At 34.9% G+C, this 24,405-nt stretch overlaps 3 protein-coding genes and 1 long non-coding RNA gene across 8 annotated transcripts in view; 3 read left to right on the top strand and 1 right to left on the bottom strand.

Annotated features, from left to right (window-relative positions):
* Positions 1-188, top strand: part of LOC112754699 (uncharacterized) — a 37,330-nt gene extending 37,142 nt beyond the window's left edge. For 3 of the 4 annotated variants that reach the window (XM_072220963.1, XM_072220964.1, XM_072220965.1), the window contains exon 10: positions 6-139. The gene's annotated coding sequence lies outside the window, so the exon portion shown is untranslated. Of the gene's footprint in view, positions 1-5 lie in introns of all 4 variants that reach the window. The other variant, XM_072220962.1, reaches the window with a different exon arrangement.
* LOC112754700 (uncharacterized) lies at positions 11-3,741 on the top strand. The gene is made up of 6 exons (XM_072220966.1): positions 11-187; positions 751-852; positions 1,513-1,689; positions 1,785-1,883; positions 2,086-2,331; positions 3,098-3,741. Exons 2-6 carry the CDS (start codon positions 772-774, stop codon positions 3,500-3,502), a joined length of 1,008 nt encoding a protein of 335 aa, XP_072077067.1. The 5' UTR covers positions 11-187; positions 751-771; the 3' UTR covers positions 3,503-3,741.
* Positions 3,742-6,708: 2,967 nt separating this feature from the next.
* Positions 6,709-8,628, top strand: LOC112757398 (uncharacterized). The gene is made up of 2 exons (XM_025805988.1): positions 6,709-7,566; positions 8,173-8,628. The coding sequence occupies exons 1-2, from the start codon at positions 6,709-6,711 to the stop codon at positions 8,626-8,628; spliced, it is 1,314 nt and encodes a 437-aa protein (XP_025661773.1).
* Positions 8,629-19,276: 10,648 nt separating this feature from the next.
* LOC112754701 (uncharacterized) lies at positions 19,277-24,183 on the bottom strand. 2 transcript variants are annotated; one of them, XR_003178674.3, is made up of 4 exons: positions 23,807-24,135; positions 23,524-23,640; positions 20,624-20,699; positions 19,277-19,451 (listed from the first exon to the last, which is right to left on the bottom strand). It is a non-coding gene; the product is annotated as an uncharacterized lncRNA (long non-coding RNA). The 2 variants fall into 2 exon arrangements; XR_011874438.1 differs by lacking the exon at positions 20,624-20,699 and having other exon boundaries at positions 23,807-24,183.
* Between the last annotated feature and the right edge of the window lie 222 nt (positions 24,184-24,405).

Raw genomic sequence — 24,405 nt, forward strand, 5'->3', positions numbered from 1 at the left:
TGTAGGAATCAATAATGTACCGTACAGGCTTGCATGATGAAAATCCGGCAAATTACTATCTAGTTCTACGTACAATATCACAATACAACAATTTCTTCTTTATTGAATTCTGATTTTGTGTTTCATAGCCTGGAGTCTGATCTTGGAAATCTAGTACTCTTTTCTTGCAACACATACTTTATTTAAGGTGATATCTTTTTCCTTAACTCTTTTATTTTATATGCTGTTCTAATCTAGGGTGACTATGATGCTTTGTTTTTACTATAAATTCTTTTTAATCCTTATTTCGAATTGGGATTGGAAGAAAAACACAAGATAGATTTTTTACGGAATACAATTGTTATGAATCATAAAGATCACATTTTTTTCTTTCTTTTCTTAAGTTAAATTTACTATAGATTCATTCCAATCTTACCTTACATTTTTTTTTTTGTAAATATTTTTCTATATTAATATCTTAGAAATAATTTAAAAATTAGTTATTCTATCCTTCTAACATGATGAATGAATCAGTGCTAAAAGCCTAAAACCAAGACCCTTGAGTAGTTAGCAACATCATTAACGTTATGTAGTAAATGATATTATCAATATGTGGGGGACTTTTGCAAATTTAATTAGATCCATCTTTGATGTTTAGTGTGCTAAGCTGAAACTGATTATATGAAAATATTAATTCATATATGTATTTGTTTTGCAATTACTTAAAAGAAAAGTTGTTTCTTTTTGTTGGTTGTCCATATTTAATTTCAGGCTGTTATCCCTGTTTGGAGTATGGATTTGAAACAAAGATTATCATCATTCAGAAGAAGCTCAATAGAAAAAATTCTGACTCCTCAAGAGAATCAAGCAAAGGTATTTAATTGAAAAAAGCTCATAAAGACCAACAATTTTAATTTATTTTGGCCAATTCATTTAGCTAGCAGTTTAACACTTTTAGTTCAGTAGCCCAACATCATTCTTTGAGCTTACACTTTTAAATATGAGAAAGTGTAGGGGACCAACACTTTTGTTGAAATTTGGCCAGCACTTAACCATCAAAAAGAAAATGATTAATCCTACACCATTAGATGTCATCTCACACCATTGAAAATATTGATGATGGCTAATTGATGGCTAAACATCACAAATTCTGCTGGCCCCTAGCACTCCTCTTTAAATATTGTTTGTTACCTACTAGCCAAAAACTATAATATCTTATTTGGCATGTCTTACAAAACAATAGTAGAAACACTAAGAGATCATGCGAACAAAATTTGTATGAGATAAAATTTTGTCTAATTTTTTATTCACCTAAAAACTAAAGACAATAGAGATGGAAACATAAATTTTCTGTCTTTTATGTATCTTTATTATTTCTCTCTCTATATATACGTTTCTACATAATGTGTCCATTCAAAAAGGTTTATCTAAAAAACACTACTCTATCTATAAGAAGTTGTTTCATATCATTTGTGAATGTCCTACAATTCTTGTGGGGAAAAATAATGATTTCATATTCGATTTATTATTCAGATTGATGAAGTCAGAAAGATCATTGGTCCGGTTGCAAATAAGTTTCCAGTTATGTGTTCAGATGCATCAATACAAAGGTACCTCAGAGCAAGAAAAAATAATGCTAAGAAAGCAGCAAAGATGCTCAAATGCAGCTTGAAATGGAGGTTAGAGTACAAGCCTGAGATGATTAAATGGGTATGCATCATATGGTATCTATTTTTTAATTCTGTTTAATGATGAATTTTTGTTAGTTAAAATTGTCATTTTCGTTGTCCCTTCTATGCAATAAGGATGATATAGCTCAAGAAGGTGCTTTAGGAAGGCTATACAAAGCTGATTACTTGGATTCACAAGGGAGGACTGTTCTTGTCATGAGACCTGCTATTACGGTACTCTCAATTTTTATACTAGAATCCCCGGGAACTATGATGACTTAAATAAGTTTTTAATTTAAAAAAAAAAATAAACATTTTTTCTTGTTTTTCTTTGACACAATATTCGTATTTACTAAATAATGACACAGTAATTTTATAGTTATGATTGGTTTCACTCATAAGATGTTATTGTGTTGTTATTTTGCGATGCATTAAGAGTGCAAGCGCCGCAGCAGGGCAGATCAAGTACCTTGTTTACTGTTTGGAGAATGCCATAATGACTTTGAGTTCTAAGCAGCAGGAACAGATGGTTTGGCTGGTTGATTTTCAAGGGTGGAACAAATCCTGCATATCATTGAAGATTACAAGGGAAACTGCTCAAATCTTGCAGGATCATTACCCTGAGAGATTGGGCCTTGCAGTCATGTACAACCCACCAAAAGTATTTGAGTCCTTTTGGACGGTATGTTATCATATCATATCATATCATAATATCTCCTCTCTTCACTACTATCTTAATGCATGCAATGGTAAGCTTGATGCTTTGTGATATACTAACTATAATTCAAAGAATAGGGCAGAGTTAGTGACTTATAAGTATAACCACAATAACAAACAACAATGACAATAATAACTAAGCCTTATCTAGTTTGGTCGGCCAGCTACATAGATCAAATATTGTCGTTGAACCTTATCATGTGTCATCTCTACAATGAGAGGTAGATTTCCTTTAACTATCTCATATATGATTTTTTTGGGTCTTCTTTTACCATTCGACTTTTGTCTACCTTCCATCTCATCCACCTCCTAATTAGATGCTCTAGCAATCTTCTTCCCATGTGTCCAAACTACCTGAGATGAAATTCTACCATCTTTTCTACAATAGGTGCTACTCCAACTTTCGTATATCTCGTTCCTTATTTTGTTCATACATGTGTAGTCGCTCATCCATCTTAGTATCTTTATCTCTACCACACTTAACTTATGTTCATGCTCACCTTTTGTCGTCCAACACTCTTTTCCATATACTTTTGAGTATAATGACAAGCTAGAATTTTGCTTGTTACATTCATCATATGTTAAAATTTTCCCATGTTATCCAACATGGTAAAAAGAATAAAAATTTATTAACAGAGTTTGGTGAATCAGTAAGAATCAATGTGTTTATGAGTTACACTCTTTTTTCAGTTTAACAAGTAAGCATCTCTCATTTTTACTTTGTTAAACAGATGGTGAAGCCATTTCTTGAGCCAAAGACTTTCAAGAAGGTGATATTCGCATATCCGGACAACACGAAAAGCCTAAGGATGATGGAAGAACTCTTTGACAAGGACAAGCTGGAATCCTACTTCGGCGGGCGAAACACCGTCGGATGGACCCTCGAGTCTTTTTCCAAAAAAATGAAAGATGATGACAATAAGAGGATGTCTAATGTCAGTGAAGGTGGTGTTTCAACAGAACTCATCAATGAATCAATTCAAATAGATGACAACAACTCGGATGATGAAACATCTAGTTGTGACACTCTTGGTTCAACCATGGGGGAAGATAAAGAAGAGATTAATGTAAAAGAAGGACTAGATTCTCCTAAACCTACAATTCTGCAAAAAGATGAATCTGGTGCAAAGCCTTGAGGCAAATGCAGGGGATCAATTATGTTGCCACTTCGTTCCTTTTTATTTTTTTTATTTTTTTTAACTTAGCTGAAAATTCAACTATTTCAATTACTCCGGCATGCCATGCAATGCAATGCCCTTTTCTCAAGATTAGTAGACCACAATAATATTCTGTTTGTGATATATAGAAAGAGAAACCAAGATACTCTTTCAATTTTCGTTAGATATTTGACACTTCATTAATGTGTCACATTTTATATTTTTTCTTCTAGATGGCATAGTTTTACTTCTTTTTTTGAATTATGTGTTAAGGTTCTTATCTTTTCACCTCCTTTATCTCTTCTGATATTTCTTGATCCTTCATCTTGATTCTTCAAATGCAATTTTCTTTCTTCAATGGCAAGGAATACCGAATCGGCAAACTGTTTTTTTATGGGGCTTATAATTGTGCTTTTATTGCTAGGAAGCATCTAACTTAGTATTATGAGAATTAATATTGCCTTTAATAGAGTTGTGTTTGATGAATAAGTTAAACTTGGTGCATAGGACTACTGTATACATTGAGTTGAGTTTGACGTTTGACACACTAGGAAACTTGAGGGGAGATAATATTCAAATGGGTTTTAAATTCACCCTTGAATTTTTAAGAGAAAAATTAAAAAGTCATCAAAATTTATTTTTTGAATTATTATTTTTTGTCATTAACTCAATTTTTTTTATCAAGATTAACTCAATTTCTTTTTTAGTTTAGTAATTCAGTAACATGGTTTAACGAGATAAGCCTTAATGTAGTCCCTAAAGTTACATTCGAGCCTCATAGTAGTCCCTGAACTTAAAAGTTCCTCAGAGTCATCCCCGAACTTGCACTCCGGGACTCAAAGTTGTCCTTTCGGCAATTTTTGGACACCTGGCGCAACCGGAAAGCTTAGCTGGCAGCGTTCGTGACACGTGGGCATTACAGAAACGACGCCGTTTTGGCTATGGCGCTAAAATGACATGAAACGACGTCGTTTCACGCTGAATACGTCCCTCCCTCAATGTTTCAATAACGTATTGTCTCACTCTTCACAAAACACGAAACAAACACAACACAGAGTGAGGTTTCTTCTTCTCTCTCCCTCAACCTCCAATGGCGCATGTGCGATTGCATTAACCACACCGATTTCAATGGAAGACTTAGGCTCTGGAGCATCATTGTTTTCATCTCCTTCATACACAAAGTTAGGAAGCCTGGTTTCTCTGAAAGAGGTAAGCCAAAAATGAAAAAAAAATGTGGTTCCTCTGTTTTTTGATATTGTTGTTAATCTAATATTCACAAAAGTTCAGGCCATTTTTTTCGATTGTAATCGGTGGGTATGAACGCCTCTGTTGTGTGCTCTGTGCTAGGGTTTGATCAGTACTGGCTTTCGTAGTGGTTTGGCCAAGAAAGTTATAGACTAGGAGTGTTTCTTGTGTTTTGATGATATGCAAAAGTGTTCTTTATGTGTTAGGGTTTACTACTCTTAGTGGAGGAGTTTCCAAATTGTTAATGTATTTCGGGACAATGACTCTGATAAATGAATTTGTTAAACAGAGTTTTCATGATCACAGTAGAACTAAAGATCTTTTGGGAGTTAAAATTTTTTGTAGCTCACCAATGGCTTGTACCTCATTCGGGATATCCATGTTAATCTTGTTAAACGAACTTAATGTATGATGATAATAGATTCTGAATTTGACTGATTTACCTAACTGCTTTTCTTTGTATTAGGTTGGTTTAGTTAAACTGAATATAATATGTAATGCTGTTTAGTTAAACTGAATGTGTGATCATAATGGATTCTTGCATACATATGGTAGAATAATATAAAGTAAGTTTTGCAATTGCTAATGAAGTTAACTTAGCTATTGGAATAGTCAAGTTGTTTGATAAATTTGGTTTGGACTAGTGGATTAGTTGTGGGAAAGGGTATGTAAATTTGAATGGTTTGATCCATCAAGATTGAAGTTAGTGTTTAGAGAATTGCTATCCTTAGTTACACCAAAATAATGTTCTTGATTTCACACTTTCTCAGCACAGCTGGATCTGATTTCTTGATGTGACATCAATAATGTTTATTTCTTTCTTATTAGTGGACAATAATTGATTATTCTATACTTTCACATTTCCAATCTATTACTAGCAGTGATGTCTGATTTCAAACAATGGGTGTGATCAATAAAATTTTTTTTAAAATTGGCAGATGGGTGATCCGTTAATTACCATTATATTTCACCATGGAGGGTCGTTTATCACAGAGGCTGATGGGAGTATGTCTTACAACGGTGGAGAGATTTGTGAGTTGCCGGACATTGATACAGACACACTGGATGTATTCTTCATCCGAGACTATCACAAGAAAATTGGGTATGACAAGGTTAGCCAAACTTGGTGGCTGGTGCCTAATCGGCCTCTGCAAACTGGTTTAAGAGCAATAGCAGATGATAAGGAGCTGATGGAGATGTGTTACCTGGCTCAGCAGAACAAGGGGATTATTCATGTGTACTACGAACATGGAGTATCTGAACCTGTGTATATTGAGGAAGCAGAACCAGTGGTTTCTGGCAAAGAGTTGATGCTGATACCAACCATTTTTCCCACCTCAAAACCCACCACCAATCCCACTAAAAAAAATGCCCCAACCCACTGCAATTCCGAAACCTTGGTCCAAAGGAAAATAAACCAAGAAGGCTAAAATAAAGAGAGGCTGTGAGAATGTAAAAATAGCAGCAGCATGTGGAAGGAGGCCACTGACAAGAGCTGCTGCTACTGGAAATATTGCAAGAACAACTGGTAAGGGAAAACAGCCCAAGACAGCCTTTGTTGCTTTGTCTAGTTCAGAGGAATCCTCAGACAGCCATGACAGTGATAATAGTGCAGAGGATGAAGCATATAGGCCTGGTGGTGATGAAGTGTCCAGTGAAGAAGACTTGCCTCTGGATAGGTCAGCAGCAAAGACTAATGTGAAATTGAGAAATAGGCCAGAGAAGAAACTTACAAAAGGAAATAAGTCTGTTATGGTTGAAGATGATGGTCCTGTTTGTGCAGACTCAGATTTTGAGGATGATGAAATCATTTTTGGTCCGATTCCTAAGTTTGGATCATCAGTTGCTCCTTATCATGATGTGCAGGATGATGCTTATAATGATTCTGATGGTGAAGACTCCTCCGAACTCTGAGGATGAGTTGGAGGAAGTTGATTCAGATGACGTATTCCCTGCATTTTAGAGAAGAAAGGAGGTTTGGAGAGCTTAGGCTAGAGGTTGGAATGACTTTCACAACAAAAATGGAATTCAAAGAGGCTGTGCGTGAATATTGCATACAAGAGGGTAGAAGGATTTTGTTTAAGAAGAACGATAACGTGAGGATGAGAGCTGTGTGTAAGGATGAGAGCTGTGGCTGGCTTGTGTATGCTTCTAATAATACTGAAAACAATTGCTGGCAGATCAAGACATTCATGGATGACCACACCTGTGCAAGAGAGACCAAAAACAGACTAGCTAATAGGAAGTGGCTAGCCTGCAAATTGGTGAAGAAGCTAAGAAAATATCCGAATCTGAGACACTCCGAGGCTGCACAATATTTAAAGACTAAATGTGATCTGGAACTAAACAAGTCTTCACTGACCAGGGCCTTAGGAGATGCTAGATCTGTTATGTACGGTGATGCAGCTGCCCAATATGGCATGGTGAGGGATTATGGGCTGACACTGCTGAAGAGCAATCCAGGATCAACTGTCATAGTTGGGGTTATACCTCAGCCCAACCCTGATGATGATCCAATTTTTGAGAAGATGTATGTTTGTTTGGAGGGATATAAAAAAGGATTTCTGGCTGGTTGCAGACCCCTCATAGGCTTGGATGGAGCTTTTTTGAAGACCCGGCATGGTGGTCAGATATTGTCTGCTATTGGCCAAGATGCAAACAACCATATATATGTTATTGCCTATGCAATTTTCCCTGTTGAGAACACTAAAAACTGGAGATGGTTCTTGGAATTACTTCATCAAGACCTGGGGGATTATAAGATGAACAAGCTGTGTTTTATCTCAGATATGCAGAAGGTATTCAATATTTATTGGTTGTGACTTAAAATGATGTTTATACACTGGGCTGCTAATTATATATGCTGAATTAATCTATTGTGACTTAAAATGATGTTTATACACTGGTTGTGACTTAATAGTTCTTACTTATAACAAGTCACTGGTTGTTACTTATTAGTTAACTATTGGGTGTGTTTCAACATGATGTTTATACACTGGGTTGCTGTCTATATAAGCTGAATTAATCTATTGTGACTTATTTATACAGTAGTTGTGACTTAATAGTTCTAAGTTATTTAGTGTCAATCTATCTATTGTTACTTATTAGTTACCTATATGATGTTTATACACTGGGCTGCTTTCTATATATGCAGAATTAATCCTGGATTGATTATATGCTGCATAATGTTTTGTCAATCTATTGTTACTTATTTATCCTGTTCTGCATAATATTCTGTAACAGTGCTGTGTAGGGACTAGTTTGATGTCACTTACATAAGTGTAGGGACTAGTTTGATGTCACTTACATAACTATAGGGACTATTTTGATGTCACTTATATAAGTGTAGGACAATTTTGATGCTCGAAAACAACTATCTGACCCTTCTTTGGTATCTAAAATAGGGCCTTATAAATGTAGTTAAGGAGGTTTTTCCATATGTCTATCACAGATTCTGTGTTTGGCGTTTGTGGAAGAACTTCAATAAGCAATGGAAGGATCTCCAGCTTAGAAGGCTACTTTGGGATTGTGCAAGGTGTACTAGCCAAGATGGCATCCTTGATATCATCAAAAAGATTGAAAGGGTTAATAAGGAAGCCTGGGAGTATTTGAACAAGTGGCCTAGAGACTCTTGGAGCCGGGCATTCTTCAGTAATGCACCTAAAATAGATAACATCTGCAACAATGCCTGTGAAGTCTTCAACTCCAAGATCAAAGATGCTAGAGCTAAGCCTATTATCACACTCTTGGAAGAAGTCAGAATGTATGTAATGAGGTCGATAGCTAGAAACAAGGTGAAGCTGAATTCGAACACTGGAGTTCTACCTCCTATACGGCGCAGCAGGTTAGAAAAGATATAGAAGGAATAAAAAAATTGGGTCCCGATGTGGTCTGGTGATGCAGATTATGAGAAGTTCGAAGTACATGGCTGGCCGACCAACATGGTTGTGGACTTGGGAAAGAGGCTCTGCACATGTGATTTTTGGCAATTGAGTGGTAATGTTTTTAAAATTCATTGTTTTAGTCTTATTATCATTATCAACCTTTGTTGTAGGCTTACTGTTGTTGTCTTCGTTGTTGTGTGAATGCTGTTTAGGAATGCCATGTGTGCATGTGTGTGCTGCACTGGCAAGGGCTGGTAAGAGACCGGAGGACTTTTGTCATCAGTGGTTGACCATGGAAGCATATAATAACACATATGCCTTCCATATCAATCCAATTCCATGTCAAGCACTATGGGAAAAGTCACCATATAACAGACCACAAGTACCAAAACTTAGAAACAAGCCCAGACCACTTAAGAAAAAAAAGAAGAAAAGATGCAGATGAGGAGCCAAGTGGGAGTAAGAAGTTGAAGACCAAGATGAAAAGAATATATAAAAAAGGTTGATGTCGTTGTTGTGGCGAAGCAGAACACACCAAAAGGAACTGTCCAAAGAGAGCTGCTGCTGAAAAGGCTGCTGCAGTTGCAGAAGCTGCTGCTGCAGAGGCTGCCGCTGCACAACCCACTGCTGCTAATGGTGGTGAAGGTCAGGCCAACTCTGCTGCCCCTGTCCCAGAAGCCCCAATCGAAATCAATCTTGACCAAAGTGAACCACCCTTGGAAGCAACTGATGACTCTCAACAGGTTCACAAACTTATATGATTTTAAATTTATCATATTCACATCCTTACCTAGTTTACTAACTATCTCACATGTTTTCGCTGATAGGTTATACCCTTATCTGTTAGGCCACCAAAGCTCCCTCTAAAAAGAAAGTTAGCCAAGCATTGTGAAAAACTGGCTTCAGGAAGTAGCAATTGGTGCAGAATTTCTAATGACAGACTAACCGACAAGTACACCGGGTCGTACCAAGTAATATCTCAGGTGAGTGAGGGTCGATCCCACGAGGATTGATGGATCAAGCAATAATAATTGAGTGATAGACTTAGTCAGGCAAATAGAAAGTAATGTTTGGGAGTTTAAAAGACATTAAATAATATAAAGAATATTAAAGATAGGCAGATAAATAAGTTGGGAATAAAATATGGAGAAGACAGATAAGGTTTTAGAGTTATCTATTTTTCCGGATTAACTTTTCTTACTAACTATTTTAATCATGTAGGATTTAATTTATGGCAAACTATATGTGACTAGACCCTAATTCCTTAGACCTTTCTGGTCTCCTCTAAAATTCATCAACAGCCAATTCCTTGATCAATTAATTCCAATTAGAGGATGATGATCAAATTCCAGTTTATATGCCACAAAAACTCTAATTACCCAAAAATAAAAGGATTACATGTCACGTATCCCGTTAAATCCAGATAATTAAAATTTAGGAGAATATGTTTTCAAGCTGTTGTTCAAGTAAAGAGCTTTTCCAAGTTATACAAGAACTCAAATAGAAAGAGGGTCATACTTCCGTTCCACCCAAATTCATAAGATAAAGAGCAAAAACAATTCTTAAATTGTAAATCCATACATAAATTAAAATAGAAAAAGTAATAAAATTAATCCATACAAATAGACAGAGCTCCTAACCTTAACAATGGAGGATTAGTTGCTCATGGTTAAGAGTAGAAAACTAGGATTCTGGTAAACTGTAAAATACAGAATGTAAATTCAAATAGAATTCCCCGAGGAAAGAAAAGTTTCTTCCTTTTATATCTAATCCTAATTAATTTAAAATCTATTATCTAAAACTAAAATAATATCTTTTCCTAAAAATAATATTTGAATTTAAATTAGAATTAATTAACAAGTCTTCAGTTGATGGGTGGGGACCACTTGTTTTGTCCATTCTACAGCTTCTAATATGTGTTTTTTGGGCTGGAAACTGGGTCAAAACAGCCCAGAAATTGCCCCCAACGTTTTTCTGCATTTTCTGCACGTGGCGCATGTCACGCGTACGCGTCAGTCATGCGTACTCGTCGATGGTCTTCTTCGTGTGTCACGCGTACGCGTCGCTCCTCGCTGCCATTTCCTTTGATTCTTGTGCTGCAGAAGCTCCATCAAATCCAGCCGAATGCTACCTAAAATAAACAAAATTGCAAACGACTCAAAGTAGCATCCATATTGGCTAAAAGATAATTAATTCTTTATTAAACTCAACAAATTAGATGCAAATTTACTAGGAAAAGATAGGAAAGATGCTCACGCATCAGCAATCCACCAGTAACCACCCCACCTGCTGCTACCCCACCAGGAAGTAGTCATATAGCAAGGTGTAACACCCTAACTACCAAAGCTCACACTTCCGGCTGCGCGACTCTGATAGTTCGGATATTACGACGACTTTTATATTATTTAATACTAAAATATGAGCCTGTTTAAAACTTTAAATCGCAATACCGCTCCTAAAAATACTTTCGTTCGATAACGTACATCCATAAATACCATACAACTTACAACAACTCATAAAGAGTACATCCATATATAGACATAAATTTATATAAATAACTTTACAAGCATTAGCCAATACAATTCCTATCCCTCTTACAGATTATATCAAGATAAAGGCGAGGGTACAATAAACCATAACTAAAACAATACAGAGCATCACAACAACAATTAAATAAGCTCTTCGTAACTTCTGCGCCCATATCCTGAAAGGGGAAAAATGTAGGGGGGTGAGAACATCATCCTCGAAAGGGTTCTCAGTAGAGGGTTTTTGGGAATTACTGTAATAGGATACGTGAGGATAAACCGTACCAGTGATTAATAACCGTCTTATGCCTCTTTTCAAAAACAACGGTTTTCAATAAAAGTGAAGTTGAAAATCTTTTCTGAAAGAGGAACCATCCAATTCTCAAAAACATCAAAAGCCTTTCAAAACGATTTATCTATGCTGAAACAAAATAGCCTTTCATATTTTATTCCAAACCAGAAACACAAAAACCGAAATCAACCATCGGTCCATCTCAATTTAACCACGGCTCTAGGCCCAAACAATCCAACCAACAACCAATCACCACAGTCCAACAGAGTCCCAGTTGCAAACACAGATAGGAAGATGCAAGCACAAACAAACAGTTATTGCAAGTAGAACAGTTAGCAATTAATCACATAGGCAAACCAAGTATAATATGCACACCCAAACAATGTCACATAGATGCATATGATGCATGCCTGTCCCTAGTGGCTGATGATATCATCTGTCGGTTATATAGCCAACCCGACATGTCCTGGTAGCTAACCATGGACAGAAACACCCCTCGCGGAGCAAGTAGGTTTGAGCTACAACCCCATTGCTACTACCCGCTCAACCCAGAGCCAGTGGAACAACCACTACTGCGGCTACTACCCAAGCGGGTGTTTAACTGCTCAACCTGGAGCGAGTGGAATCACCACTACTACCGCTAATACCCAGGCGTCACAATCTCTGACCTGGAGCAAGTGGGACGAACCACAACCCTTGCTACTGCCCAGGCATTTCAAGCATATATTCATTCAGTCCCAACCATGGATCAACATCCATCTCAGCCATCCGGCTTAAATTCATAATTCATAGTCAGCCATACGGCCCATAACTCGTTCGGCAATCAGCCATAAATCAATATCATACACAGCCATTCCGGCTCACGATTCAATCCAAAACCAGCCAATATTCATAATCATACATAGCCATTCCGGCCCATAACAAAACAACACTTCCACACTCAACATCATCAAATTCATAAAACCGGCATTTAAGCCATAAATCACTTTTCTCAAGTCATTTCACTTTGAAATCAAATTTCAACTATTTTCAGCCTTGGCTTTAAAGATCTCATTTCTCAAATCATCTCAGGCTCACAAGCCACTTTTACTCAAAGTGAGTTCCCTTTTTAAAACAAAGCCACTCTCGGCATTCTCTTTCCGAAACTTCCAAAACCATGGCAAGTTAAGGATTTATTTCAAAGTATCCAAAATCACCCACCCAGCGGTGGAATTTCATAACAAAAGTTTTTCGGCAGAGTCCCAAGTCTTTAGGGGAAGGTCAACTTACATCAATTCCTTAAAATTCATTGAAACTCTTAAAATCATAGATTCTCGGTTCAAGTAAATAAAATTAAATTTATTATGAAACCGAACCATACAAAATCACAAGTTCCAACCCGATCCAAAAATCAACTCATTTGAAACGGAACCGGTTCATTTAAATCAAACCGCTTTTAGATTTCTTTTTGGAACCCATTTTTCCAACTCTTCCAAAATGTCTCAAACTTGATTACTCAATCAAAAGTCTAGGTTCCTTTAAAAATCACTAAAAACTCCTTTTTATATTGAAATCAATATTAGAGCATCATTATTTCCTTCAGTGATTCAAACGGTAAAAATAGTTCAGTTCTAAATAAGCCGAACTCAACGTATAAGGTTCATCAAATAAATTAAGCTGGAAAGCATAAATATTCTCTTAATAAATCAAATAATACAATTTCTCAAATCCAAACCTTTTAAATAACCTTTCAAACAAGACTAAGTTTTTATAAAAATTTCGACAGCACCTCCCCTAAAACTTGGACTTTTGCCACCCAGTTCGGGTCCCAACTAAACCGTTCCCCATTCCTTTTCAACAACACGAAATCAGAAATCAATTCAAATCAAGCTAAATCCAACAATCGCCTCAGTGGCGTATCTCAAGGATACTATTTCAAAATCAACTCAATATCAATCGATTTAACTCATTTCCAAAGCTTTAATGAATCGATTCAGCAATAAATCATTTGTCCGAAACCAAGTCAATTAAAGTAAACCAGGCTGAATTCAAAAGTGTTCTATCTTTCACATCATCCAAATAATTGACTCAATTCAAACCAATCCTCAACGGATTAAACTCATTTAAAATCTTTAAAGAATCAACTTCCAAAGATTACATTTCACAAAGCCGCACAACAATTCAGCCAAACAAATATTCATAATCATTCGATACAATCAAATTATACATAAGGCCGATACAATCACCAAATACACATTTTCTCACAACAGTATCCATATGTAATAATTCCAACACATAAAGCATAGTTTTTAGAAAGCGCCCCTACCTCAAAACACAATTCCATAATACAAACGCCTCATCAAGTCCATTTCCGCCTCAACCCGAACTGACGGCAACCAAAACCTCAGCTCCCAGCCACTTTCGCAATAACTATCGCAACACTATTCGCAACATATAATAATCAGGACTCAACCCCACGTTGTCAAAACTCATATTCCTTAACCGAACACCACAGAATACTAACGCGTGGCTTTGCGAAACATAAATACTTACCGAAACTAAGAAAGGACGGCTGAACCGAAACAGCGGCGTTCCCCGGGCCGGCTCGGCAACAGCCCGGCAGCCACCTCAAGCGGCAGCGGCGACAAATTCTGATCATGACATCTGAAACCAACACGTAGCGACTATAGTATTCCCGTAATTCAAAAAGGACAGAAACCACAATTAAAACCCTTACCGGCAACCTTTTCCGGCGACAGCAGCAGGGTCTCAAGCGGCAGAGGCTCAGCCCGGAGCTCCGGCGGAGATCCCGGAAGTCACAGGACCATCCCCAGCAGTCAGAATCACAGAGATGCAGCTCCTTTATCCGGCAGCGACACCGGCGGCGACCTGAGCCCTTTTCTGATGGCGGCAGCGACAACCGGCGTCCTCAGTGACGATGGAGGCACGGCGGCGGCGCTCCTCCTCCGACACGGCTTGACGGCGACCCTGTGACAGCTGACCGCGGCGGGTCTGGCAGCACAGGCGAAGATTGGGCAGAGCTACTTCCCACCTTCGCAGTCCTCTCTTTCTCACCTCAGTCCTGATTCGCAGCAGAGGTGGCCTCTCGAACAGCGGCGGCGGTCTTCCCAGCGACAGTGGCGGTGCGACAGTCCCGAGCAACGTGGCGGCAGCAAGCTTCGATCACGGCAAGGGATGGCGCCGTTCTCCTTCTCCATTTTCGCACAGCTCACTTCCTCAAGGCTCGCCTCGATCTCTCTCTCTCCTCCCTCTGTCCTTCGCGCGATTCTGGAGGCAGCGTCACGGGTCGGCGGCGACGAGGGCTGGACGCGATCTGAGCACGGCGCCGAGATGACCGACGACCGCGCGGCTCATCCCCTCCCCGGATCGCAACTCTGCTCCATCTCTCCCTTTCTGCTTCTATTGCTTTCCATTCATGGAAAGAGAGATAGAAAGCTATGTTGTGGCTAGGATAGGGCTGCGCAGCTGCTGGGTTGTGGGGGAAGCTGTGTGTGTGTGTGTCTGCTTGGGAAAGAGAGGTTGCAGCTGCTGAGGGGAAGAAGAAAGGTGGCGGCTGCTGGGTATAGGATTAGGGTTTCATTTTTGAAACTTAGGGTTAAGGTTACTTTTGTAATTTCAAATAAAAGTAGGGGTAATATAGTAATTAGGAACAAATTTTAACCCAACAAAATTAGTGTATAAAAATACTATTTGCTCATCAATTTTATAAATTATTTTCCATAAATGCCCAAATCAAAATAATTAGAAATAATATAATTAAACCCTTTATTTTCCAAAGTAACAGTATTAATATTTAAAATATTAATTATTTAATCCGAATCATATAAAAATTCTTATTATTTCACAACTACCAACTTTATAATATAATTATAGAAAATAATCCAATAATTATCAAATTGGATAATAAATCATAACTTGTCTCAAGTTCAATAAATCAAAACTTGCCTTAATTATCTTTAATAAAATAATCTCTGAAATTAAGGCTATAAATAACTATATGATTTGAGACTTGATCATAATAAGACTTTTCAAAGTTCTGGGTCTTACACAAGGAATCCCCCACCTGACCCTATGCAAGGTGCAATACAGGGAACTGCTACAAGGCTTGCAAACTTCATGAAGTTTGTACCCAACCCTGGATTCAAGGCACCCAGACAAAAAAAATGAAGATTAGGATGATTATGTTTAGGGAAAGAAGGTTGTTTTTTGTATCTATTTTGCTGATGTTGTTTACAATGCCTAAAACGTTGTCCTAGTGTTGGGAATTTTAGTATTTAAATTTTATCAGGTCAATATGTCAACAACTTTGATATAATTGGTGTTTTGGCTCTATAATGCCTTTTTTGAATCAAACATTACCAATATGAATTATGACTTTATTGAATTAAGTTTTGTCAGCCTTTTGTTTGTATTTTATCTTCTGTTACAGACTTAAGAGTAATTCAAATCCTGTTCATTTCTATTTCATTGAAAAGAAGTCCAGGAGCAGAAGTATGCATATAATCAAACACTTTAATTTCCATTTCTTTCAAACAAAAGGATAGGAACAAGTACATGAACAACATATGCATATAACATGCATGTCATTTGTTTTTTGCTAGATACAGTTGACCCTACTGTCTATCCATCTTTAATACAAGAACACCAATTACAATCAGCAACATGAACACAAACATCAAAATTCTCCCCATTTTTAGAACCCTAATTTCAGCTTCTAATTTACCAAATTTCCAAGCCATCTTCATCTTCCATTCTTCATCATCAACTGAATGTCTTGTTCTATCATCACATGCATGACATCTTCCAAAACTTTATCAACCCACAAAAATAATCCACACCATTTCTTACCCACAGTTTGCACATCCAAGAAAATTCAATCAGCAAAATTTATATCCATAAATACAGCAATCAACAACAATAATACTTACATTGTAGTTTGGGCAACCCAGGAACGGTCTCCCTGGATTAGAATCCGTCCCTGACCACTGCAGTACCGGTCTCGACCCACAGGCACACCATTCTAGCAAACGAGCTTCTCTGTTTCTGTTCATTCTCCTCATGATGCTTCCAAATGATCGTGGGTTGTTCGAGCTCCCAGCTGCATTGCTCGTGCTTGCCATAACTATCGGGCTTCAAAGAGGGAGAAGACAAGAACACAACACCGACGAGAAGAGAACAGAGTGAGCAATGTGGCCTTCAAATTTGGGGATTAGGATTTTAACTTCACCTGAGGGACCAAATTGATGCGGGAGAGTTTACTCTGCCACATCAGCTAGCCGTTGTAAGTCCCACATGTCACGAACGCTGCCAGCTAAGCTTTCCGGTTGCGCCAGGTGTCCAGAAATTGTCGGAAGGACAACTTTGAGTCCCGGAGTGCAAGTTCGGGGATGACTCTGAAGAACTTTTAAGTTCAGGGACTACTATGAAGCTCGAGTGCAACTTCATAGACTACATTGAGACTTATCTCATAGTTTAACTTATATTTTTAAATATTGATGACTAATTAATGACCAAAAAATTAAATTTTAATGGTCTTCTAACATTTATTTTAATTTAAACTTCAAATGTTCATTTTAGACTCACATTAGTTATTCAAGTTATTTTTGTTACCCGTCATACTCACATAGTCAGCCAATGTTCGTGTTAAAAACAAAGTTTTGCCATGTAGAATAAAGTAATAAAGTGTCTTTTATTGACATACATGTCGACTTATATAATAATATCACTGTGTCATAATAAAATTTGTCCATGTATTAGTTTGATGTTCATATTAAAATATAATTTGTCTGTGTGTCCCTGATATGTTATTACTATAAATGATTAAAAGTTGATTCTTGAATTTTAGTCTCGAAAATTAAAAAACCCAAATTAAATCAGTTTCTAAAATAATTTTTTTCATTTTTTATTTTATAAATAGAAAACTATTAATATCTTTTAAACGTACTAATTTTTTATTTATTTTAACTTAAACAAAATTCTTGTTATTTCAAGAAACATATGATACAATAAATTATTTCGTAAAAAAAATAACATAATTTATATATTGTATTAAAGGAACCATCAGCCAAGCACAACCAAATAACAAAGAGATCCAAAATACATTATCAAACCTTCTTTTCATTCTTATTACATTTTATTTTAGCACATGCTTTTTTAATTTTTTTGAGTAGTTGAGAGTTAATAGTGAGTAGATGAATGACAAATACTTGTGAAGTTAGTTGGTAATATCCCTATAAATAGGGTGACTCTTGTATCATGTAAACCAACAATTCCAATACATATTCTTTGTTTTCTTTAATACTATCTCTATTTTCTTGTTATATTGGTTGGACAATTCTTATTACTCGAATTTAAAACTAGTCACTACAAAAAATGCATTGAGTACCGTCAGATTTAGTGACGATTTTGTTGTAGGATTCGTCATGCCAAATAATTACCGACAGATAGCTTCTTCAGACGGTAAAGTTTGCCGGTAACGTTTGGAGGAAAAACAAGACAAATAGGAGCCAAATTTAGCGTCGGAATTACCGTCAGAAAAATCTAATGGTAGACATTTTTAATGGAATGCTGGGTTTTGGTGATTCCACAACATTACCATCGAAGATATCTGACGGTAAATCCGACGGTAATCGTGTCGTAAATTTGAACTGCAAACCCTTTGCCCCTTTATTTTGAATTTACTTTCTCTCTCTAACCTTTCACATTCCTCTCTCTATCTCTAACTACTCACCCTCCCCCTCTCTCTCTAACCTTTTCATCTCTCTTCTCTGTCAACCTCCTATACCACTGTTACTGCAAATGTCCTGCGGTCGCTACTACAAATGGCCTGCCACTTCCGCCACCACTGTCACTACAACAATATGGCCGATTAGCTACCACAAAAATAGTCGTAAAATCATCACTAATCTGACGCAAAATATAATTTGTGACGGATTAGCTACCGCCTATCAACTAATGCTTTCCTCGCTAATTACAAGTCACATATCAGTGAGGCAAACAAAATAGACTAAAAGGTAATCGCAAATCTATCACTAGAGTAAAAGCTAGTTCCATAGAAGAAATAGACTAAAAGGTAGTCGCTAATTAACGACAAACTCTACTGTAGCAGAATCATCGCTAAATCCAAGTTAACTTCGTAGACAAAATGAAATGCTTAGTTGACGCTAATTAGCAAAGAATTTTTCCGAACCTAATTCGTCGCAAGTTGTCCGCTAATATGATCACAAATCTGTCGCATTTTGTAGCAAATTTATAGCTAATCTTTGAAAATCCTTAATCAAATTTGTAGAAATTTTGTCGCTAAGCCAAAGCTATTCAAAATGAGAAAGTAGAGTTATAAAATAATCGCTAATTTGCTAAGAAATAATATGTAGTCAATTAGTTGCAATACTATCGCAAATATCATTGCAAATTCCTTTTAAACTCGTAACAAATTGATAGGTATCTCATAAATGTTTCAGTCGCAATAGAATCTTTAATTTGTCACCATCATCAACAGGGAGTATGTCGCTATGCTAAAAGTATATTATTTTTTTTATTTTAGTAATAGAACTAAAAGATAATAACACATACAAATAAAATTAGTTCATCAAAATTATACATGTTTAAAAAAGTTCAAACCATATTTAAAGAAATTAGGTATTGAAGCTTAACCTAATAAAACTTAAGCCTTTGGGTTTGATCAAATGTTATTCTATCTATTTAATAACTCTAAAAAATATGACTAAATTAGTAAAAAAAAAAAAGACTCAGTTACAATATCAAATAAAGGTAAGTATTCACTCACTTCTTTAAAGATATTTCAATCTGCAAAAAAGTAATCATGCTTCTATAAAATTTATTATATATTACACATCTCATTCTTCATTGCACATTGAAAATTTTAAAAAAATAAAAAATACAAACAACACCTAAGATCTGGCATATCAATTGCATAAAGAACATGTCCACTAGTTTCACCTTCAGTTTCACCAATGTTGTCACTTATAATGTAATCAAAAACCAAAAAAAGAACATCGATATATTACTTAATCAACAACAAATTAAATGCAAAAATAGTGGCCATCAGAACAATAATGTAGATAAAAAATTAAATCAAGAACAAAAATAATAGAACCAATAAATTAAAATTAAAATCAATAACAATTAACAAATTTAAAATAAAAATAACAGTTGCAGCAACCAATAGTGAATAACAACAAATTAAAAATCAACAAAAAAAGTAGCAGTATTGAAGAACAACAAACAATAGCAAAAAGCCACGAACAACAAATAAATAGCAGTGAAGAACAAACCATAGCAAGAACAGAGAAATGCAAGAACAAAACAAATCAAGAAGCAAAAACCAATAACAAAAAATGCCATGAAAAACCAAAAATAGTAAGGGTATATATATATTAGCCACCAAAAAATAATATTAGCCACCAAAAAAATATTTTTAAATAATACAAAATGAAGATAGCAAACAATACAAAACACATGCATATATGTATCAATGAGGGAAAAAATGAGGAAGAAGTGTCGGGATACCTAAACAACCGAAACTAATGATATTGAAGTTCCAGTAAGTGATAGAGGAGTAGCTAACTTTGAATTTGGGTTGGCAGATAATCTAAAGGAGATGCTCAGAGAACTTTCAACACTTGAAATTAAAGAGATATTTAAAAAATAACAAAAAGAGAACTAAACACATTTGCATGAAGGAACCAACTTCATATTATCAAGGTTGCGAGAACCGAATCGGTTAATAAACTGGTAAAGTGACTGGTTCACTGGTTTGATGGTTCGTTCGGGATTCAACTGAAGTTCAACCGGTTTAATTAAATATTAAATAAAATTATTAAAAATACAATATATAATTTCAAATATTTAAATTCAATAATTTCTAACCTAATAAAATTCAAAATTTCACATAATAAAATATATATAAATTATCAATAAAAATTCATAAACAACTTCAAACATCAAAATTTATAACTAAAATATATCAAAACGCACCTAAATGACAAACACATAATGTTCTACCACAAAAAAAAGTATCAACAATAAAGTTTTCAACTTAACAAAAGTACTAATCATCAAAAATCAGAACATCAGCACCAATTTCCATAATCAGCAACATTATTTCAGAAAAAAAAGGATGTTAGTAACTAACCTTAGTGCATACAATGAGAAAGACATCTAATTAATTTGCTGCGAATCAGATGTTAGTAATGTGTGACTTGTTCCATCTGTTATGAAGGCCAGATTTATAAAGTTATCACTTTCTCCTGGAAATTTACAAGAGATAGCCCCAAAGAAAAAGAACTATTGAAATATGAAATACCCATAATGTATGAGGACCTTTCAGATAATTCAGAAGTGATTAGTGTTTTTAATGGTACCTCGAACAGTTTCAATTCAATTACAAATTCCTAAACCTGTTAAATATAAGAAAGCTAAAGTATATAATCATATTTAATTGATGCGACTTCAAAATAGTTACACTTCAACATATTTAGGATTATCAAACAGTTCTAGAAGAATTGTGTTGCTAATTGTCTGACCCTAAAGCTTCCCAAGCCTTGAGTTGTTGATCAATTTACAAGAAAATCAGCAAATCCTATAGTCCTCATTTGCAATGTGTCTACATCTATTTATAAATCTGAATTTTATGCAGTACAGGCTAATGCAAATTTTGTGCATCTTGCAAGTACAATCATCTTATTGCTTTATATTTTATTTCTCAAAATTTATATCTCTGTGAATGCTAGGATTCCCACTTTTTTATCATAAAAAAGATTTAGCATCAACTTAAATTGTATAAATAGTTTATATCCGGTTGTTCACAACCTAACCAAATTACACACTAATCACAAGTTAATACAAGTCTTCCGAACCAATAGCTAGACATTAAAGAACTAGAGAATAGTAACTTAAAACTGTAAAAAGCAAATATCATTCATTCACATAAAACAAGAGTTTACAAGCTCTAGAGATTCTAGGTACCCTGGATAAATCTTGTAAGATTTTGAACCTTGCTTCTCCCACTAAGTATCTTATACTACATATGGCCATTTTCATCAGAACTCTTGCATTTATTATATATTTCTAATTTCTAATTTTACAACTAAAATGTGTCACATGTCACTCTTTCTTTGCAATTGTAATCAAATCATTTCCTCTAGAATTAAAGAATTTTCCCCTCTTCCTTACTAATTTTACAACCAAAATGTGCCACATATCACTCTCTCATTACAATTGGAATCAAATCTTTTCCTCCAAAATTATGGAATTCTCCCCTCTTCCTTACTAATTTTACAACCAAAATATACCACATGTCACTCTTTCATTACTATTGGAATAAAATATTTTCCTCCATAAGAAATTCTCCCCTCTTCCTTATTAATTTTATAACCAAAATGTGCCACATATCACTCCCTCATTGTAATTGAAATTAAATCTTTCCCTCCAAAATTAAAGAATTCTTTCCTCCTCCCTACTAATTTTACAACCAAAATGTGTCACATGTCACTCCCTCATTGCAATTGAAATAAAATATTTTCCTCTAAAATTAAAGACTTCTCCTCTCCTCCCTCTTCTTTTCTCTATCTCTTTCATTCATTCAACAATTCTATCTCTTTTATATATAATTATCAATATCAATGACTAATTACTAATTTGACAATTAAAATGTGCTACATGACATTCTTTAATTTTATTAAAATTAAATTGAAATATACTTATATTATTTATCATATATTACTATCTAATTTAATAACCAAATGTGTCATATGACACTCTCTTATTAAAATTGAGAAAAAATATTTTTCTCCAAAATTAATAAATTTCCTTCTTAAATTATCTCATCTACCTTTCTCTATTTTTCTATTTCTCTCTACCATTTTCACTCTATATATATTTTATATTAGTAATTTGACAAATCAAAATATATCATTCGATATTTTTTATTACAATTAAAATAAATTTTTTCTTCTAAAATTAACAAACTTCCACTCTCACTCTCATTCTTCATCTTTATCTTTCTCTCTCTTTTCTCTCATTCTCTATTTTTTCTACCTTTCTATTTTACAGAAAATAAAATTAACAAAATAATATAATTCAAATAAAAAATATTATCATTATATACATATTTTTTTAGTTTTTTATTTAGTTTTAAATTTTCACCGCTTTTCTTTCTAATCTATATTTTCATTTCTCTTCTTTCAAATATTTATTATATATAATTTGGAAAGAATACTAATGTTATAATTAAAAGTTAGAATCAAGATTCAATTGTTTAAAAAAATTAATTTTGAGTTAATTTTATAACTAGCAGTATAATTTTTTTATACTAATATCTAATTATATTTTTATATACATCGAGAGAAAAAATATTATTTTTAAATAGCAAGTATAAAAATTAATTATTTCTATTTGTGCAACAGGCTTAACACTAACTAAATATAAAAATATACACGTTAAATTATTTCAAAGTTTAGATAACGAATATTAAAATTAATTATTAATAAAAATTAGACTTTTTATATAAAAATAATAACTAAAAATCTTATTATTTGATTTTTTATCTACAAAGACATTGGTCTTTTTAGCCAGAGATTTTTGTCAGTCTACGACTTTTTTTTGTAAAAGTAGTTTGATTTTATAAATCTTTTATGCCATGCATAATCTATACTGTCAGAAAGTGGATCGTAATTTTAAAAAATTTATATTCCCGTAATGTTATTACGGGTAAAAATACTAGCTAGTTCTGCCTAAATTTCATAAAAGATTAGAAGATAAAACAACATTTTAAGAGAAAAAATACCAAGAAAAAATCATTAATCTCCACAAATCAGAGTCCGAAGCAAAGGGCAGAACCCGAACCCAAGCAATCTTACTAACAAACCCCATTCGCACTAAAATAATAGAGGAGGTAAATACTTGTACGTGCTTATCTATTTCATTTTTAACAAACTAAATTATATTTTTTTTGGAATTCTAATCAATTAATCAGTGTCATACTTTTAATTTCTGAATCCAAAAATACATCAACAACAAAAATTAAATTAATACCATAGTTGGTAGCCACTCAAGAAGTACATAGAGAGCAACAACAACAAGAATAAGTACGTTGAGTTCTTTGGATCCTTGCCGCACCAAGCCACCATTTTTGAAGTTAGTTCTTCATCCCTGCAATGATCAAAGAAAATAATTAAACTAAATTAAAAACAGACTATGTCTTCCTTAAATTAGATAAGGCCATTTCAGAAGCCAATACACATTCAGACATAATACACATTCAGAGACTTAAACCCCCAAATTAAAAACCCTAAAATCCAAACCCTAAAAATCTCACATTTCACAGACAACGATTATCTGGTGAGTGCACAGACGACGATGGTGAGCAGCGACGGTGAGCACACAGACGACGATGGTAAGCGACGATGCTGATCGCACGAGATGATAATGGTGAGCACGGCGAGTGGTGAGCAAAGGTGAAGATGAGAAACGGAGACGGTGAGTCGTGAGCGAAGGTGAAGACGAAGGAGAATGGAGACAGTGGGTGGTGGTGAGTGAAGGCGAAGAAGAAGGGTGAAAGCGGCGAAGAAGAAGGTGAACTCTAATCTCTTAATGAAGGAGAAGGGCGCAGGTTTGTGAAAAGAAAAAAATTAAGTGTTGCAGCGCGCTTACATTAGAAATATTTTGAAGTGTACCAAAACATAAAGAATATGTGGTAATTTAGATTGGTTTTTTTGAATTAAAAAAGTTTTTTTTAAATAAAATGTTTTTATTTAATTTTAAATTTATTTAGATATATTTTTAAAAAAATATTTTTATTTAAAAAATAAATTAATTAAAAAAATAACAATACTTTGTTTTGCCAACGAGTTATAGCTTAAATGGTATAGTCTCTCCATACTCACTTAGAGGTCGTGGGTTTGAGTCTCACTCCTA

This window comes from Arachis hypogaea, chromosome 16, assembly GCF_003086295.3.
Source record: "Arachis hypogaea cultivar Tifrunner chromosome 16, arahy.Tifrunner.gnm2.J5K5, whole genome shotgun sequence".
Classification (NCBI taxonomy): domain Eukaryota; kingdom Viridiplantae; phylum Streptophyta; class Magnoliopsida; order Fabales; family Fabaceae; genus Arachis; species Arachis hypogaea.